The 21,374-nt window shown below is 41.6% G+C and overlaps 1 protein-coding gene across 1 annotated transcript in view; it reads right to left on the bottom strand.

Annotated features, from left to right (window-relative positions):
• Window positions 1-1,952: 1,952 nt before the first annotated feature.
• The window catches only part of ONECUT2 (one cut homeobox 2), a 45,076-nt gene continuing 25,654 nt past the window's right edge, over window positions 1,953-21,374 (bottom strand). The window contains exon 2 of the mRNA XM_074953903.1: window positions 1,953-4,738. Coding sequence (XP_074810004.1) covers window positions 4,452-4,738 — 287 coding nt within the window. The 3' untranslated portion in view covers window positions 1,953-4,451. The remainder of the gene's footprint in view (window positions 4,739-21,374) is intronic.

Raw genomic sequence — 21,374 nt, 5'->3', positions numbered from 1 at the left:
TATGTCCATATCAAAATAATTTTGACAAATAGGCATATAATAGGAACATTGACATGACCATGGCCTCAAAATGCAACCCTCTCTCAGGCAAAATCTTATACTACAATTTTGCTTGAGCAAAGGCCGCAGGGTTGGAACCCTAATCATAACAGCAAAATCAGGGAGCCACCACTGTTCAATCAATATATTGTTTCCAGTGTGTGATTGTTTTCCAGTAGTTTAAATTTAAAGATTGGAATTTGAGCCATTATTTTGTCTACCAAGCACATCTAAACATTTGTGGGGAATCAAAAATATCACATTTTATCTTAAGGATAATTTTGGTTTGTTAATAATTCAGTATGTAACCTGGATTGTTCTGGCTGCAGCTGCTGGCCTAGAGTCAAATAAAAAGAGACTTACACTCATCCTTGAATAAAAATAGCTTTTTTTTCATTGCGTGGTTAACAGCTATTGCATAGCCCCATGAGATATGAAGCTTAGACACAAATTTCCTGGCCACGGTCTTTCCAGAGATAGCTGGGCATCTGCTGTATTTTTTATTGGTGAGATGAGACAAATAAAGCCTAAAAGGTGTTTTGATTTTAGACAATAAATTGTTCTATTTTGGTCTGAAACAATCAAGGACCTGATTCTGCTTCTGTCATGTTGCGTAGCAACATATGTCACAAGGTGTCCCATTGACATTCATAAGGCTGCTCACAAAATGCAATACTACTCAGCAAAGGTCAGGGTACTCGAATCTGGCCTCAAACAACGAGAAAGAGATGTGGCAGGAATTTCCAGAAAATTCACTGAGATTCAGTGCATATGAAGTAAAATGGTCTTTGAAGTTGTGAGAATTTACTCACTTTTCTCCTTTTACTCATTAAAAGTTCACAAATCACTCTAATTTTCAAGCATAAAACCTCATAAGGGAAACATGGCACTTTCCCCTTGATTATAAAGGAGACATTAAACAAAAGGCAGAACCCACCATCAGGTGGATGTGCTTAATGTTAGAAGGCCTTCTGTATGGAAAACTTACTTTGGCATGGACAGCTCATTTTGACCACATTCCTTAAATGATGGCTGGGATATTATTTTTTGTCAGACATACACATCAATTCACTGCAATCATAAGGAAAATTGACAGTAATTTAAAAGAGGTTAAGAAATGACATTCTGTGCTTTAACTAAAGTACTGTGTCCATCCCCTTTATAGAACAGCGAAGGGTATATAACTTTATGGAATGGGATATGAGAAAAACAATAAGAAAAGCAGCATTGTATAAGACTGCTAGAAAATGAACAACAGTATTGGGATGGCAAATTGCTAGTATGGTCAATGATCGTACTCAAGACATGTGTGGAGATCGGCCTTCTCAAACCAACCCTGATCTGAACACTACCTTCATGCCAAACTTTGAAGGTGAAGTGTAGATTTGGATCAAAGCTTCATAAGCTGGACCCTCTTTCTATTATGGGCCAAATCAAAACCTTAAACCCCAACACCCTGATTCTTTGGAAAAGTGTGAGTCCAGATCTGACTTTTGCAACTCAGTTCCATCTCTGATAATGAGGCTTCACTTGTTCTTTGGAGACTTTTGTATGACCAACCTTCTCTACGAAAGAGTTATGTGGAAAGAATAATTTCCCCCCAAAGCTAGCATTTATCAGGTTAGTTGCTGATACTGATTCCCAGGTAGCAATCTTGAATTTATTTCTAAGGAAAGGTCCTTAACTATCCTTCCGGTGCAGAAACCTTTTCTGTTTTTTCTTTCTTTTCTTAAAAAAAAAAAAAAAAGTAAAATGTAGAAACCGATTATATTACTTTTATATGCAGTGTTAGCTGAAAAGAAGCCATAAATCATGTGTAGAGATGGAGTTGAATTGAGACACTGGTTGCAACCCTCCTCAGATTCCCTCCTCCCCTGCACGCCCAAACTTTGAGGAAATTCAGATTTGGCCCTGGATCCAAATTTCATTATTTGGAAGTATAATGGTTCAAACCAGAACAATGAATGCAAATCACCTGAACTATTGGAAGCTCTGATCCAGTTTGAATTCTAGATCTGATCTTTGTGACTCAGGCTCATCTCTAGTGATATGCGGTATTTACAACGAAGTATTTCAGTACCTATCTTGCAAGATTCATTTAAGGGGAAGGGGAAGAGGATCTGGTCAGTTAAGCTTTTTTTCCCATATGGGATGGCTGTTTAAAGCTCTGAACTTACAAGAGAACAATTCTACCTGTTAAAAACAAATAATATTCAACTGACATTTTCCCACATACTCTTATGGACAGAGAAGAGAGATTAGTTTAGTATCCCAACACCTTATACTTGGAGTCCATGGAATCCTTGAAAGATTCCATGTGGGGGGAGAAACGGAAAAAAAAAAAGTTAATAACCACCCTTTTTGTTGCTCAAAGAAACAGAACTGATTACCTTTACACAGATCAATGGTGCTATAAGCATTTTAGCCGTGCAAGAGGAGATAATGAACTGAAACAAAAGTTGTGAGAAATCCTCATCTTTGGTATTGTAGCTGTTGAGGTTTCGGTTGCTCTGTTCCTTGTTCTTTTGAAAAAACTGCATAGGCACAAATTAAAGACAATCTTCAACTTTAAGATTACTGAGTTGTCAGATGAAGCAGCACTCACATTGGCTTTACTTTGTTTTGATTTTTGTCAACCCTTTCTTTGAAATCTGCTTCCTAAAATGTCCAAGATGTCTGTCAAAACACAGTGTGTTGTGTTGTTTTTGTTTCCTGACGTGCTTCCTTGGTTTTTATTTTATTTTATTTTATTAAAATGGAACAGTTTGTTGCAGAAGAAGTAGGTGCAGAAAAAGTTTCTTTGGTTTCGATTAAGTAGTACATAAAAAAGTCTCAAGTGTCTTTAAAGAATCGTTACAGCGTTTGGCTTGCTTTTGAACACTCAACTGGTGTTTCAAAAGGGGCCATTCACTGGTAAATATGCACATCAAGTGACCGTAACAATTTCAGTGATAAGGATTGTTTATGCTATTTGACGACTACTGTAACTGCAGCTAGTATGGCCCTATTAGCTCTGCTACTCCACTCACAACTTTGCTAATTTTGTCAGCATCCACTTTCTGCTCAATTGTACAGCAAACTAAAATGATAGAGTTATACTTTTTTTGGAGTTTGCAAGGCTTTCTGATTTCTAAAATAATCACAATACTATGATGATGATGGAAATAAATGGCAAGTTATAAATGTCTTTGGCTTGCAATATACTGCATCTTTGGTGTACTGTGTTCTCTTCAGGTTAAATTAATTGGTAATGGAAATGTGATAGATTTTGATGTCATATTTAAGTCATATGCAGCACATCTAAATGGTCAGTGACATCCTGAAAGTGGATGCTTTTTTTCTGCTAAGAAAATACCAAGGAACTCGAATACAGAATACATCAATTAAAAACAAAAAAACAAAAAAAAACCCCCACCTAAATAGACTTCAGTAACAATGAAATGATAAGGAGAAACTAGATGCTAATAACTAAAAAAGACATATGAATGACCTAAAGAAATCTAGCTTTCTCAGTGTTGTGTTTGCTCCATGCACTGTAGCAGTTAAATTGACCTCCTGAGTGTGCATCTGCATTATGTACAAACACAGAATTTGTGACAAACAGCAAAATGTGCTTGAAGCTTGTGTGGTCACATGCTTTTCATTAACAACTTCATAAATTAGAGTGTCTTGAAAGAACAGATGTAGCAAGTCCAGAACCATTCTATTTCTGTATCTATTGTCTTTGTGCTTGATACTTTGAGCTCAAGTGAACTGAATTTTAGTGATCCAAGACCATGTGAGTGTTCACTGATAAGTTTAAAAAATAAACCCAAAACATAAAATTGGATCCATTTTTTTCTGAAACATCTAACCAAAACAATGCCTGAGATTACAAAACAGGTTCTTGGATTTTTCAATTTCCATCTTTTAAAATTTGTGCTCAGTTCTCATGTTGTCATGTTATGGGTGTGAGCTTTGGTATATTGTGGTGTGGCAAGCCTAAGCATTTGGAAAACAAAGTAGGTCAGACATGTTCGTACTTCTGTTTAGCTACCAACTCTGGGCAATGCTGCCGTACTCCTATCGCCTTCAATGCTGATCCATAGTGTAAGTCTTCATTGGCTCTCAGGAAAAATTTGTGTCATGAATGACCCACTTATATTTTGAATATGCTTAGCCTGTCTTGAATGTAATACTATATAGAAAGTGATTAATTTGTGATTTGCACCTTCTAAAACTGACTAAATAGCCATTAAAAAAAGGTGTCCTATGTTTACAGCTAGACTAGAATTACTTTCCAAGAGAATTGTGCTTTCAAATCACCAGTGAAGGGCCCCACTCAGAATCCATACTTTCTTTCTTTTCTTCCTTTTTTTTTCTCCTCCTTTTTTTATGGTTAAGTTGTGCCCAATTTAGATTCCTTTCTTCAATCATGCTTTGGTACAAGTGCTGGAGGCTGAAGAGGATCCCCCTGTACTCAAATCATCCTGCCATTTCTCTAGGCTGCGCCTCCTAGCGTTCATGAAGAAGTTACTGACAGTGGTAAGTTCCAAGCCCAGCTGTTGGGAGATGGTGATCTGCATTTCTTTGGATGGACGTTTGTTCTCTTTGAAGATGGCAAAAAGTGTTCTGCGCTGGAGATCAGTGAAAACCAGACGAGATTTCTTCTGGGAATTGTTCCGGTCTTTGTTCGGTTCTTGTTCTTTGCGTTTGCATGCTTGGATAACCAGAAAAGAGAGAGAGAGAAAAAGAATCAATGTATACAGAAGTACCAATAAACTGAGCAGGTGATACAGTGAAAACACTGATAAAACTGTACAGTGGATGTAAACTGTTAAACTTTATTGTGCAAATTGCAGCACTGTCAATAACCACCGTTCTCAGGTTCATCTCTTAAGAATGCGAGTCACTGATATGCCTAGTGTGGGCAGTAAAACCAAAGAGATCAATGATCTGAATTAATACTGAGTAAACAATTAGTACATGAAAAAGCTTTCTAGGAGGAATTCTATAGGGGTGACTTTGGTCCCAACCACAGCTAAAAGGCCTGATTTTTCAAAAATGACTAGTGATTTTGAGTCACTCCAATTCTAGGTGCTGAGCACCCATCCACTGAAAATTAGGCACCCTCAGGTGTCATCCAAAAATTAAGGCTCTCAAAAAAATCACTATCCTCTTTAAAAATTGTAGGCTTTTAGGTCTATTCCTGTTATAAACGGCCCCCTTTCAGAAACATAACTCCCCCATAAAATTCGCTTCATGATCTGAAATGTAGAATACAAAATTTCAGCCTAGAAAAGAAAATTCAAACTATATCTGCCTCGCCTTTCCCAGTAGCTAACAGAGAGTGTCACTGTTTTCAGATACTTTTTGCGCGCTCTTATAACACACAACGGGCTCAGATTTTATTTTGCAAACGAAATTGTGGAGGCTGTTAGTCCATTATGTCAATGGAACCATTTAGGAAGTGGATCTATGCACAGAAGAAATACAAAATGGAAATGACTACTATATGCATGCAGAGCATGTACTCCATGGGCATGTTGGGGCAAAGAGCCTTTTCTTAGGCCTAAAATTACATATGCACTCCAGTAAACTGCAAAAGGCACTGCACTGCAGTGGTGAGGTGAAGGCAAAAATCTGCTGTGTAAACGTACAGGAGAAGGTAGAGAGCTGAACCAGCATAATCCACCCCCCTTCTTACAAAGCCTCACCACACAGACACCATCCATCTGGAGCTCTGTGGATTGAAAGGATACGTCAGCATGGTAGCAGTTTGAATCTAGCAGACAGCCCTCCACACTATTATCTGCTAGCAAATCAACGTAATTTCCATGGGGAAATTCCAGAGGGAGTGAATGCTGACAGTTCCAGCATTAATTCCTGCTGCAAACCTTGAAGAGGGAGTAGAAAGGCATGGACTCACCAAGGTTAGGAAGGGATGCTCACAGTTTAGCATGGAGAGGAGTCTGTCTGCACAAATCCCCTAAAAATCTATGGAACTTCCCCCCACAGATCTCAGGACATACGTCTGGATAGAGGATTATGTCCAACTCCTATGCCTTGAACTGTGAAGTCTGGGCCAGATTTTTAATGGTATTTTGGTGCCTAAAAATGCAGATGGGGGCTTAGTGGGATTTTCAAAAACACCTTAGTGTGAAAATCCCCCTTGGCACCTATCACATCTTCACTCACTGAAATACCTTTAAAATTCTGGCTTTCTGTGCTCTGCACTCGAATTTCCCCTAGCTTTCCTCTTCCTGTGTGTTGTCACGAGAGAGGATGGTTTGGCCCCAAATTCTGTCAGACACCTGTGTCGCTAACTTGAAATGTGGAAAAGTAGAGGAAGCATTCTAGAGGACAGGCCAGGACTAGGCCTCTGAAGAGCTGTGTTCCAGTCTCAGCTCTGCCACAGATTTCTGTGTGCCCTTGGGCAAACCATTTAATCTCTCTGGGCCTCAGCTTCCCACTCTGTAGAATGGGGACAAGGAATACCTACTTAACAGTGGTGTTGGGAGACTTAGTTCATTAATGTTTCTAAGGCGCTTTGAGATCCTCGCATGGAAGGCCCTATAGGAGTGAAAAGTATTATTATTACTTTTTTACAAATTACTCATTCATACCATTTAAAGCTCTTATTGTAGATGCAAATCTGGAAGGGTTTACCCCAACTTTACCCCAAACTTCAGCCGAACTAAACCATCTTTTGAAATTTAGAACTGTCTGGATACTTTTCTCCACATCTCCTATTATTTGTCATTTTCATCCATATCTGTACCAGCTACAACCAGGAAAAGAGCTGCTGAAACTGGCCAAGAGTTGTGGTGCTATTTATAGCCCAAATGGGGACAAGAAGTACCAGAAAGCTGTCAAGCATGTTTATTCTCTTGAGATTTCCAGGCACATTGTGCAGACTTGAGATGTTCCAATAAAGTTCAGCTAAGAATCAAAAGTCTTGATGTTTATCAGACCATGAACTAAACTTCTGGACCTTTTGAAATTCCTGCATTGCTACTGGGAAGGTGTAGCATGAATGAGACTTAGAGGTCAAGCCAGTCTTTTAATATTATTCAAATGGAAAGCAGACCTAAAGTTCAGCAATTTTATTTTGACTAGCCTAGCCCAAAGTCCCCACAAAAACCAAAACCAAACCAACCAAACCCCAGAAATATCCAAACAAAAAAAAAAACCCCCAGTTCCCCATATCAAATTATAAATTCCTCAAATGATATGCAAATTGTATTATCCCATGTTAATTATTTAATATTAAAAACACAAAACCAAGAAAATTCAGTTAAAACTAAAACCCCTGTTTAAAAAGTACATTTAATGATGCAATATCCTTCTTATTTATTTATTTGTGCAGTATGAGGTGATCTAGATGCAGTGCTTGCATTCTATGATGCTGAGCATTATGGAGAAACCCTAGATAGCTACCTTAGATAGAGAATTATTAGCATGCCCTTTAAAACCTTGATTCAATCAGCCTCAGAATAACATTTTTTGATCAACAACTTAAAAGGGCCATTGTCAAGGTCAGTAGGCCCGAAATGTCACTCACCTTTTCTTTTCCTCTGTCTGTCTGCAAACTCTACGCAATTCTTTCTGGCTTTGATCCTGCAAGGTGCTGAATACTCTGGCCCTGATCCACCAAAGCACTCAAACACATTCTTAGTTTTAAATAAACGACTAACCCCATGGAAAGCAATGAGGCTAATCACATTGTTAAAATTAAGCACATGCTTAAATACTTTGCTGGATTAGGACCAGAATGCTCAGCACCTTGCAAGATTGAGCTAGGTATGTCAGTTCAAACCTCCCCGTCAAAATCACAAATACTTCAATGATCTTCTTATGAAACAGGAAAGATCAAGCGTAGGTGCCCCAAATTCATGAACAACCCTACAATAACAAATCAATTTGTGTGCGACAGAAGACAAAATTTTGTCATATGAAACCAGATTTCAGTTTCAAGCTTCCACGGATTACTGTAAATTGCAGTTAGAAGAAAAAAACATATGAGATAACCCCTTCATGGCATTTTTTGCTATTGCTAAAAAATCCACATCAAGTATATGCACACTCGGGGATAGAGTATCTGTAATAGCCTCCCATTTCATAAACCCCTTTTTTTTTGCAAAATGGAATTGTTTTCCAACCAGCCCTATTAGGAATTAACATTTTCTTCCTAAATCACCACGCTCCACAAGGGACCTCTCTCCAGCCTCCTAGCAACATGAGCAGAGACACCATTCCCAACTCCCCCTTCTATCTGTAACAGATAAACTGGTTATTTGATTCACACCCAGTAAAGAAACAGGTTTTATGGTTAATTTAAAATCCAACATAACCTGTCAATTATGGTATGAGGCTCAACGAAACCCTATTTAGAGCTGGTTTGCTTGAAACTCGTCACAGGTTCTTCAGGCCAACTAATGTCCTCAGATTAATTTAAGGCTAGTGGGGTTGCACAGGTGTCGCTGAGGGCTCAATCTGAAGACAATGGGTGGCAGAGATGCGGCTGATGGCATAATTTGGCCCGCATATTACAATGAATATGGAACTCCAAAAGGCTCTTTTTACAATGTCATTTGTTAGGGTGGATCAGCAGTTTAGCGACAAAATTCCATCATAGGCCAAAGGGCCATAGCAGGCCCCAATTCAGTGGAATCAGTGTTTCCAATGTACTGGATAAGGCAACCGTGGACTGGGATAGCTGAGGAACTCTATATGACTAGCTCCATGCTTGCTATTCTTAGAGCAGAATACAGCGGGCCTTAGTATCAGGTTGAGGAGAGCTGGGGGGGGGGGGGGGGGCTGCTTCTCCTCTGATACCAGTTTTACAGTAGCAAAACTCCATTGACTTCAATAGTAAGTGAGAAGAGAAGGGGGTGCCTAGGTGTCATGGCTCCTGTTTCAGCCTGGGGCTGCAGACGGGCCCTGTGCCCTGCCTGCAGAATGGGCTGGATTCTGTCCACCACAACAGTGCATATAGGCTGTTCTGTATATATGTTCAGCCACCTCATACACGACCCATCCACAGCTCTCTGGATGGCCCACTATTGTTTGATGAAGCACAGGGTGATTACAGACGTGGGGCCCCGCAGGAAACCATATAGAACTTCTCGTGCAGACTAAGATACTGCCTGTGACTAGTCTATGAGGCTTTCCAAAGGGAGTCAGTGAAGGACCTGCTTGTCCGGGCTGATTAGAGGGGGATGGAAGCAGCCTCCAAAGCCTCTGACTCTTCTGACAGGCTAAACTCCCTCTGCAGCCTAAGTGAGGAATGGGGGAGCCTCCTAACAGGACCATGGTCAGCAACATAAATGGAAATGAACGTTCATGCACAAATCCAATTAAATATTGTCATGTGCACAAATGAGCTCCACGGCGCAATCCCAATTGTGCACTCAACTGAGCAATCAGGTGTACGATGTGCCCTATTCAAACAGGTGTAAGTCGATGCGACTCCATTAACTTCAATTGACTACAGTATACTGATGGTTCTGCAGCTCAAAACATCTCATAATCATCGAATCATAGAAGATTAGAGTTGGAAGAGACCTCAATAGGTCATCTAGTCCAACCCCCTGCTCAAAGCAGGACCGATCCCCAACTAAATCATCCCAGCCAGGGCTTTGTCAAGCCTGGCCTTAAAAACCTCTAAGGATGGAGATTCCACCACCTCCCCGGGTAACCCATTCCAGTGCTTCACCACCCTCCTAGTGAAATAGTATTTCCTAATATCCAACCTAAACCTCCCCCACTTCAACTTAAGACCATTACTCCTTGTTCTGTCATCTGCCACCACTGAGAACAGCCGAGCTCCATCCTCTTTGGAACCCCCTTTCAGGTAGTTGAAGGCTGCTATCAAATCCCCCCTTATTCTTCTTTCCTGCAGACTGAACAAGCCCAGTTCCCTCAGCCTCTCCTTGTAAGTCATGTGCCCCAGCCCCCTGATCATTTTTGTTGCCCTCCGCTGGACTCTCTCCAATTTTTCCACATCCTTTATGTAGTGGGGGCCCCAAAACTGGATGCAACACTCCATATGTGGCCTCACCAGTGCCTAATAGAGGGGAATAATCACTTCCCTCGATCTGCTGGCAATGCTCCTACTAATGCAGCCCAATATGCCATTAGCCTTCTTGGCAACAAGGCCACACTGCTGACTCATATCCAGCTTCTCATCCACTGTAATCCCTAGGTCCTTTTCTGCAGAACTGCTGCTTAGCCAGTCGGTCCCCAGCCTGTAGCGGGGCATGGGATTCTTCCGTCCTAAGTGCAGGCCTTTGCATTTGTCGTTGTTGAACCTCATCAGATTTCTTTTGGCCCAATCCTCCAACTTGTTTAGGTCACTCTAGACCCTATCCCTACCCTCTAGCATATCTACCTATTCCCCCCCAGCTTAGTGTCATCCGTGAACATGCTGAGGGTGCAATCCATCCTATCATCCAGATCATTAATAAAGATGTTGAACAAAACCGGCCCCAAGACCGACCTTTGGGCCACTCCGCTTGATACAGGCTGACAACTAGACATCGAGCTGTTGATCACTACCCCTTGAGCTCGACAATCTAGCCAGCTTTCTATCCACCTTATAGTCCGTTCATCCAATCCATACTTTTTTAACTTGCTGGCAAGAATACTGTGGGAGACCGTATCAAAAGCTTTGCTAAAGTCAAGATATATCACATCCACTGCTTTCCCCATATCCACAGAGCCAGTTATCTCATCATCGAAAGCAATCAGGTTGGTCAGTCTTGACCAATCCCGCCAGCAGACTCATATAAACTGTGAACTGCAGAGGTGACAGAATAGAAGTATTGAAGATAATAGGTGCTGGAACTAGGGGTGCTGCTGCACCCTCTGGCTTGAAGTGGTTTCCATTATACACAGGGTTTACAGTTTGGTTTACTGGCTCTCAGCACCCCTAATATACAAATTGTCCCAGTGCCCCCATGCAGGATCCTACACAAGGGAGCCTGGGGTAAGGGAATGTAATTATCTCACACTGAGCATTACCCATCTCACAAAGAAAAGGAGGAAGCCACCCAAGAGGAATTCCATCCACGCTTGTCAGAATTCATGAGGGTGGGTGGGTCAACAGATCAATTACATCAAAGGCTGCTAATGGATCTTAAAAAGTTCAGTATAAATAGCTGATTTTTTATCCATTAGCAGGAGGAGAACTTCTAGCAGGAAAACCAATGTCATCTTCATAATGTGTCCAAGGCTAAAACTAGACTGATAGAGGTAACTGCACAAAATCCACATTTTGACATGCTTAGGTAACATGCTAAGACCAAAATATTCCTATTAGATAAGTGATTGGATTTGCAGATGTGCTGTTGGAGCTAATCTAACTTTAGGCACTTAATTTTGAAAATTTAGCATCTCTGGAACTGGGAACAGTTCCAGATTTGGGATTTGACTCATCTGCCTCCCTTCACACTGGATGGAAATGGGTGTAAACTAAATTGATGTTGATGGAGGTGCATCCACCTGCACCTATTGCAATAAGGCACAGCTGTGTGCCTGATTGCTCAGTTGGGTATATAGCTGAGATTGCACTGACAAGATCATTTCTGCACATCACCATATTTCTTTGGATTTGTGCAAGAAGGTGTGCACTTAATTGAATTAATTGGGCCTGATTTGTCTCTTACACCAGTTTTATACCAATGTAACACAATTAACTTCAGTGGAGTTACTCCTCTTTTACACTGAGTGTAAGGTCAGAGTCAGGCCCTTTGAAATGAAATTCTTTATCTCTACCTGTATTTTTGGATTAGATTGTAATTCAGAGTCACTATTGCCTCTCTGATTTTCCTCCCTTCCCTGCCCGCCCACTCCTGCCCACCTATGATGAATAAGGAATGGGCATGCAGGAGGCTGCTCTGACTCCCCATCCTGTGACCTGCAGCGCTCTTAGCCTATGCTGAGGAGTAAGGAAAGGAATGGTCACAATTCTGCCCTTACTTATGCCAGAGTGACAAGCTAGTTGTGGTAATATCTTTAATTGGACCAACTTCTGTTGGTGGAAGGGACAAGCTTTTGAGCTTCACAGAGCTCCTCATTATGCCAGAATGACAGCTGCCATGTCAAATGCGGGGACAATGAATACATTACTCAGAGACTGTAAGCGGGAATTGCTTTTATGGCATAAGCATCAGAAAGAAAACTAGTGCACATGGCATGATTCCTTTTCATGCAACACACAGAGACTTCAGTGTAAGTCATAGTGGACCCATAACTGTATATGGACCCTACGCATGTCCAAAAGGAGAGATTAACTGTAAAATTAGGCAAAGTCAGGGCCACACTTGCTGTCCACCCTCCCGCTCCAGAGTTGACGGCATGTAAGAGATACAGCACTTTTGTAGCAGGGATGGACTAGTGGCGAAAGGGTGCTCAAGGAGTGCCTCTCTGACAATCCACCAGTGGAGGACACTTTCCTGGAGCTTTTGAGTGCTAGGAGAAGACCTTACTAACAAGCCTGCTGGTGATCCATAGACCCTCAGGATAAATTCTGCTGGTTTGAAGCCATGGTTTCTTAATCCTTTTTGCATATGCTGCAGCACATACCTGAGTGGGGACACATATATTTCCATTTCAGAGCAGAGGTAACATGCACTACAGCATGTATCCCCCTGGTCACAATGAGTCACCCTACCTTACCTCAGGAGGGTGGCTCTGAGACCTACAGCAAAGCCAATTCCCTTTGTCCTCCTCCAGTATGTGGCCACTGTTAACAAAAGGAGGATTTTGTCCAGCATTTGGAAAGTGCTTTTGGCTGGAAAAGACCGTTTAAATGTGTAATGTTATTATTATATTATTCTGGTACTAGAGATGGGCCTGAACCAACCCCCCAGGTTATTATTATTTGTATTACAATAGTCAACAAAAGTTGGAGTCTCATTGTGCTAGGTGCTGTACATATACAAAGCAAGAGACTGCCTTGCCTTGAAGACCTTACACATTTAATAGACAAAAGAGAAGGGAAGTATGATTATTTCCATTTTCAGATGAGTAATGGAGGCACAGAGAGACTAAAGACCAGAATTTCAAAATGAGCTCAGCACCCACAGAGCGTGCCAGAACTTCAAAAGAGTTCAGCAGATGGAGTGTTGAGCTCATTTGAAAGCTTAGGTGTAAGTGTCACAGTGGTAGCTTCTGGGTCCTGAGCTCTTTCTGAAAATCCGGGTCCAGGTGTCTTGCACAAGGTCAAAAAGGAAGTTTGTAGCAAAGCCAGGAATTGAATCCTGATCTCTTGAGGCCTAGCGCTGTGCCTTACCACAAACCAGTCCTTTCTCTCAACAGCCATGCGCTTTGGGCAAGTTCTGAGTGGGATTCAGTGCCCCACCTGAGCTTTCCCACTGGCCTCTTTTTCCGTAACAGGACTAAACTATATCCCGATATCTAAACACCCCAAACCCTGGGAAAGTTTAGACCTGGATCCAGAATTTCATGACTCTGACTTAAAGGGATGAATCAGAACTCCAGATCCAAACACCCCCAAACCTTGGAAAAGCTTAGATTGGATCTGAACGGTATAGCTTGGGGGCCTTCTCTAATTATGACAACAAACAAAACAAAGCTCAAAGCTCTTTCTTCTATTTATGATAAAAATAAATGTCCCCTATCCTCATTTATCTAATTTCCATTATATTTCCAGGTCTTGTTTATTTCTCCACTGTCTTATTGTTTTACATCTCTGCTTTCCCCGGATTCTTTTTTGTATTATATTGTAACTTCTTCTTAGACTTGGTTTGGGAACTAATGACTTTTATTTTGATGGGGGAAGATTATGGAAATTATGGACTTATGGGACAGAAATAATTTTTCACACATTCCTTCCCCCTCTGCCCACCTCCAAATAACCAAGTCCTATTGAACTAACGTATTTGGGGCAAGGGGTGGAGAGTAGAGTAAGAGGGGAAAAGCATGAAGTTGATGGTGTTTTTTGTTTGTTTTGTTTTTGTGCACTGGGGAGCATATTCCAGTGTTTAGTTCAGGAAATATCTCATGCATGATGAAGACTGGCCAAATTTTTTTGAACAAACTCCTTATTAAAATGCTGTCAGCATGTCACTGTCTCTATATGTGTGGCTACAACCTGTTCTCGCCTGTTGCTTTTTATATTTTATAACTTGCCTTTCTTTTTCCATTCGTCATGTCATCTCACTAGCTAAATTTTTCATTAATTTTTATTTCAGGTTGATTTCTTTCTTCTATTCTTTCTCTCTCCACTTGTTCAACTGGTTTTTTTCCTCCTTTCTTTCTTGCTCTCTCTCTCTATTTTCTCCATTCTTACTGTACCTTCTCTCCATGTTTTTCTTTTCTCACCTCTTCTTTCCTTCCTCCTCTTAGTTTTGTCCCTTTTCTCTCCTTCTATCATCAGCCATCATTTTCTTCCTGGGCATCATGTGAAATTTTGCATGAATTATCTTGTGTGATATGGTACAAAACTATATTTTGTATGGCACATTTAATGCAAACCATATCACAAAACACTTTACACTATTTTTTTACATAAACACAACTTTTCCTGTGATATTACTTTGAAAACACAATGGCCCTGATTTTGATCTCACACTGGTTTTACACTGGTGTAATACCAAAGGTTTCAGTGGATTACTCCTGATTCATACTGGTGTAAATCAAGGGAGAATCAGGCCCAATGAAAACAGAAGATTTCATTGTGATAATTTTGCTACAAGACAACATTTTCCTCCAATCATCAGGTAGTCCAGAAAGGGAAAAAAGCATTCTGAAGTCTCGGACAGAGGTAAACATGTAATGACCTAATTCAGCCTTGGTGTAAGCTGGTGCAGCTACACTGGAGTAAATGGAGCCTTAGGACATGTCTGGATTTCAGTCATGGACCAGATCTAAAGCACGAAAAGATGTCTGGAATTTGAGGGTGGAGAATGTATGATTTAAAAACCACTGGTTTCCCCTGCTAATGTGGTAAGGGCTCATAGGAGGAACCTGGTTTGCCATCTGTTCCCCCAATGACCACTGAGCTTTCTCGTCCCCTCACCAAGACTTCTCCATGATCTTGCCTCCCCTCACGTTCTCCCAGTGCTTCCCCACAGGGTTTCCATTTGTCTAATCTCCAGCCCACTCCTTAGTTCTCCTCCTGAGTATTCTCTTCCACACAAGTTCTGTCACCTATGAACTCCCTCCTTATTCCCTCTGGAGCTCTCTATAAACACGCTTTCAAACTCATGCTCTTTCCCCCTGAGAGGTCTCTTCTGTATCCCAAAGCTTTTATTCCACCCTTTAGCTACCAGATAATGCTATCCAAATTAACATTTTATTATATGTCTGAGAGAAAAAGAAGGTTTTAATGTAGTCATACTGGATTTTTCCACACTGTATTTTACTAAGTCTTTTGTCTCAAATCCAATTCCATGATATGCCAATGAAAGGCAAGGAATATGATGCGCTCTTACATATTCACTGCAGTTTGTAATAGGTTTTGGGACATTGGGAGGACTATGATATTTTCTAACATCACTAATTTATGTCCAAAGACATTCTGTGTATTACAGTTATTGGTATCTAATAATAAATAATGCAAAGCTACGTGCTTCTCAATGCATTCAGTAAATACTTTCCTTGAACTGTTAAGTTTGCTCTCGAAAAGGAACCATAAAGGCAAATGTTTTCCTTGATGTGCATTTATCAGAAAGGAAAAATGGAGTGGGAACTCTCTTGTGAGATACAGTTATTGTCTAGGAAACTTGCCTACAGAGCGAGATTCATTTTTAAGGAGGGAGAGGAAGGAGCCATCTTGGTTTTAGAAAAGTCTTGATTTTATGTACTGGAATTAATATTGAATGTTGTCTGTAAAAGACAATAGGTAGTTGGCAATAACTGTGAGCTTTAACTGTGGACATTTGGAGCAAGAAACGCAGATGCATCTTTCTTTGCACTAGGCTGCGCTGGAGAAAATAGGAGTTTCTATAGGAACACTTTGAAAAAGGGTCATAGCCTGACTCACCACTGTGTTACTCCAGTTTTACACATGCATAAAATCATTGACTTCAATGGAGCTACACTAGCATAAAATGGTAGCAGCACAGTGGTGAATCAGGCCTTCAACATTTTTCTGTAAAAGAAGGACCGTCCTTCCTAAATAAGGACAGTGGGTTTGATTTAAACAACAAAAAACTAAATAATGGGATCTGAAACAGCAGAACTTTTAAAAAAATCACCAGAATTTAAAAAACCAAAGAGTTTGTCATGGTTGCTTTCTTATAATGTCACTTTAGATATGAAGGCACTGGAATGCAGAATCACAGTGGGAAGTCTGCAGTTCAATCTGAAAAGTGAGGCTGAGACAGGAGCAAATGGAGCCAGACTATCAAGCTGTGCAGTTATGTATTTTTAATCAACCTTCATGGATTAAAAGATATATTTTTTTCCACCATAGAGAGCCAGATTCTGATCTCAGTTACAGTGGTTAAAATTTAGAATAATCTTCATAGTTACTCCAGCTTTTCACAGGTCTATCTGTATCAAAATTTGGCCGAAGACTCAGGTTCCGACACAGATGTCACTTGCACCACTGCAAACCCAGAGAAACTCTAGTGAAGTCAATGGAGTTAAACTGGTGTTAAACCCTGATCCAGCAAAGCACTGACACACAAGTTCCGATTTAATTCCATTGACTTCAGTGAGACGACTCACAGGCTAGAAGTGAAGCAGTGCTAAAGTGCTTTGCTGGATCTAGAACTCAGTGACAGCAAAATAAGGCTCTCGTTTTTTCCTTTCTAACATATACAGCAGCTATTAAATAACTTTGCTCTGAAAATATTCTTTTATAAGTGAATTTAGTGTTCATGAAAGCTGCCTGAAGGATGAAGTCTTCTGTTTATCAGCTGAACAGGTACAGTCACTCTGAACAACAGTACAAACTTCCCCTCATTGGACCTGACTTGGTGGGATGAAGTCTAGGAATGAGAGGGTAATTCTTGTTCCAGGCTCATTCCATCCTTGGTCTCTCTACAGAGCTTGCCAGAAAGGCTGCCAGTTAGCATCATCTGCAGTGGTGATTTTGTGATGAGACGCCTGTGTCCAGCAAATTTAGACTAAGACCACCAAGTCATTCCATCTGGGCCACTGGATGGCTTTAAGATGGTAATGAATTTTGGTCACTATCACCCAGGACTAGATACAAACTGATAATGTAGAGGTGAAAATCTTCCTACCCTAGTACACATCCTCTGAGCCACCCAGACAACCTGGCATTGAGAATTTTACTGTATTATATTACATATTCCAAGGCATCTTTAAGAGACCAGTTGACTGTGTATGTATCACCAGATACATTCTGGAGTTGTCATTAGAACTGGACATTTAGTGCAAAATGCTTTTCCTCTAATATTTGTTCAGATTTTTACGTGAATCAGTTTTGCCCATGCCTATGCCCCTTTTCTAGTGAATGAGTCAGCTGGCAGGAATATTTGTGGAAATAGTGAATTTAAAGCAAATAATGAAGAATGTTGCAATTTGTTTCGAATTCTGGAACATGTATACGTGCACTAGAAACTTGATTCTAAGAGTTATGTTTTTTCCAGCAGAAACATAGCATGTGGCTATATATCCAGTCAAAACTAAAAAAAAATAACTCAAATTTTGAGGACTGACTATTCCCAACAAATTGCTTGTGCACAATCTACAAAGAAAGAATTATCCACAGAAACTAGTTACTACACTACACCACACAGCTCTAGATGTAAATAGTTAGGAGAGCACATGTATGACTGGAATTAAGGCAAATGCCTTTTTGTCTGAAGCAATACAAAATACTGGCACTATATACCGGCACTAGTTTACAGGGAAAATTGTATGTCACTTTTCTTTAGTAATATCAAAAAGTCCCAATTTGTTCAACAACCTAGAAATGTAAGAAAGATGAAAGCACAAATGACAAAAACATATACTTCTCCTGCTCGTCATCATCCTTGTTACTGTTATTATTTTATTATAGCAGCGCCTAGAGGCCTCCATTAAGATGAGGGCCCAACTGTGCAAAGTATCGTACATACACATAGAAAAACAGAGTCCTGCTCCAGAAAAGCTTATAATCCAAACAGAAAATGCAGACAAAGGGTTAGTGGAGGAGAAAGTATCAAGAATTATTCTATCAAGGATCCAGTTTGTCTCTGACTGGCAAATGTGATAGGTGCAGCTGACATTCAACAAAACTTTTTTTTTGGAACACGTCTTGAAGGCAATACGTCACTCCATTGGCAGTTCAATGTCCATCCTCAGATCACTCTAATGTAGTCATCTGCCCAGACTTAAGAGAAGAACACAGGAAACAAGAAGAATGTAATGCCTTTATGAGGCACTTCCCTGGAACAGCCAAATATGAGCATCATTAAGAAAAACAACATGGTGTGGCTCTGAGATGTGGTGAAATCCTTCACAGAGTTATTAACTTTAGCAACAATACAGGAAGCCTGTCAATGCACAAAGATATATCTCAGAAGCAGAAGCTACTGGAGCTTGAAAAAAAGGAAAAGAAATGTCATATGGGGCCATTCTGCCCTATGGTACTGTCATGAGGCTTAACCCCCATCATCTGCAAGGCTAGCGAATGCATCCAGTTACTCGTGCTCTGCACCTAGGGAGGTGAGTAGCTAACTGGCTCCAAGCCAGAGGGGACAGAGCTAAACCATAATAAGTAGACTGAAGGAGTTCAGTTGAGAGAAGGAGATGGCAGAGGAGATAGGTGTGTCTCACTGAGAGAAGCCCAGGGTTAGGATACACAAACAGAGGCAATGGGGCAGCACACTACAGGGCCAGCATAGGCTCCTGCAAGAGAAGCCTTGAGATAGGGTCTGCTAGTGAATACGCCCAATTAGGAACCGGAACCTGGGGAGGTGAGTAGCTAATTGGCACCTGGCCGGAGGGGAAGGAGCTAAGCCATAATAAGTAGACTGAAGGAGCTCAGTTGAGAGAGAGATGACAGAGGAGGAGACAGGTATGTCTGATGGAGAGAATCCCAGGGTTGGGGTACACAGACACAACCGGGGCAGTGCAGGCTATTGGAAAGGAAGCCCCGAGATAGGGTCTGTAAATAGAGAAGACAAGACTTCAGTATCTCAAGATGGCAGAGGACTATTCAGTTTTGGCTGGATTTATGGTACCCCGGAAGGGGCGTGAAATTAGGTGACTTGGCCAAGGCCTGAGACCCCGACAACCTGGGGCCAGAGGGAGGCGGTTGGCAGAAGGGGCTGGAGCCAAAGACAGTGTCAACCTTCCGCACTGATGCAAGTGAGTGAGCCCCACCAGACATACATGTAAAAAGCTGGAGCAAGTGGCTAGACACTGTTTCCCTTCTCCACCAACCTCTGGCAATGTGACATGTTGGCAACAAGAAGAAAGCCAAGGAAAGTGTGGGCCCCTTACTGAATGAGGGAGGCAACCTAGTGACAGAGGATGTGGAAAAAGCTAATGTACTCAATGCTTTTTTTGCCTCTGTTTTCACTAACAAGGTCAGCTCCCAGACTCCACCAACCTCTGGCAATGTGACATGTTGGCAACAAGAAGAAAGCCAAGGAAAGTGTGGGCCCCTTACTGAATGAGGGAGGCAACCTAGTGACAGAGGATGTGGAAAAAGCTAATGTACTCAATGCTTTTTTTGCCTCTGTTTTCACTAATAAGGTCAGCTCCCAGACTGCTGCGCTGGGCATCACAGAATGGGGAAGAGATGGCCAGCCCTCTGTGGAGATAGAGGTGGTTAGGGACTATTTAGAAAAGCTGGACGTGCACAAGTCCATGGGGCCGGACGAGTTACATCCGAGAGTGCTGAAGGAATTGGCGGCTGTGATTGCAGAGCCCTTGGCCATTATCTTTGAAAACTCGTGGCGAACGGGGGAAGTCCCGGATGACTGGAAAAAGGCTAATGTAGTGCCAATCTTTAAAAAAGGGAAGAAGGAGGATCCTGGGAACTACAGGCCAGTCAGCCTCACCTCAGTCCCTGGAAAAATCATGGAGCAGGTCCTCAAAGAATCAATCCTGAAGCACTTACATGAGAGGAAAGTGATCAGGAACAGTCAGCATGGATTCACCAAGGGAAGGTCATGCCTGACTAATCTAATCGCCTTTTATGATGAGATTACTGGTTCTGTGGATGAAGGGAAAGCAGTGGATGTATTGTTTCTTAACTTTAGCAAAGCTTTTGACACGGTCTCCCACAGTATTCTTGTCAGCAAGTTAAGGAAGTATGGGCTAGATGAATGCACTATAAGGTGGGTAGAAAGCTGGCTAGATTGTCGGGCTCAATGGGTAGTGATCAATGGCTCCATGTCTAGTTGGCAGCCGGTGTTAAGTGGAGTGCCCCAGGGGTCGGTCCTGGGGCCGGTTTTGTTCAATATCTTCATAAATGATCTGGAGGATGGTGTGGATTGCACTCTCAGCAAATTTGCAGATGATACTAAACTGGGAGGAGTGGTAGATACGCTGGAGGGGAGGGATAGGATACAGAAGGACCTAGACAAATTGGAGGATTGGGCCAAAAGAAATCTGATGAGGTTCAATAAGGATAAGTGCAGGGTCCTGCACTTAGGATGGAAGAATCCAATGCACCGCTACAGACTAGGGACCGAATGGCTAGGCAGCAGTTCTGCGGAAAAGGACCTAGGGGTGACAGTGGACGAGAAGCTGGATATGAGTCAACAGTGTGCCCTTGTTGCCAAGAAGGCCAATGGCATTTTGGGATGTATAAGTAGGGGCATAGCGAGCAGATCGAGGGATGTGATCGTTCCCCTCTATTCGACACTGGTGAGGCCTCATCTGGAGTACTGTGTCCAGTTTTGGGCCCCACACTACAAGAAGGATGTGGATAAATTGGAGAGAGTCCAGCGAAGGGCAACAAAAATGATTAGGGGTCTAGAGCACATGACTTATGAGGAGAGGCTGAGGGAGCTGGGATTGTTTAGTCTGCAGAAGAGAAGAATGAGGGGGGATTTGATAGCTGCTTTCAACTACCTGAAAGGGGGTTCCAAAGAGGATGGCTCTAGACTGTTCTCAATGGTAGCAGATGACAGAACGAGGAGTAATGGTCTCAAGTTGCAATGGGGGAGGTTTAGATTGGATATTAGGAAAAACTTTTTCACTAAGAGGGTGGTGAAACACTGGAATGCGTTACCTAGGGAGGTGGTAGAATCTCCTTCCTTAGAGGTTTTTAAGGTCAGGCTTGACAAAGCCCTGGCTGGGATGATTTAACTGGGAATTGGTCCTGCTTCGAGCAGGGGGTTGGACTAGATGACCTTCTGGGGTCCCTTCCAACCCTGATATTCTATGATTCTATGATTCTATGACATAAATTATTT

Source organism: Natator depressus, chromosome 5 (genome assembly GCF_965152275.1).
Source record: "Natator depressus isolate rNatDep1 chromosome 5, rNatDep2.hap1, whole genome shotgun sequence".
Taxonomy (NCBI): domain Eukaryota; kingdom Metazoa; phylum Chordata; order Testudines; family Cheloniidae; genus Natator; species Natator depressus.
The sequence above is the reverse complement of the archived record's forward strand: the minus strand, read 5'-3'. Positions and strand labels throughout refer to the sequence as shown.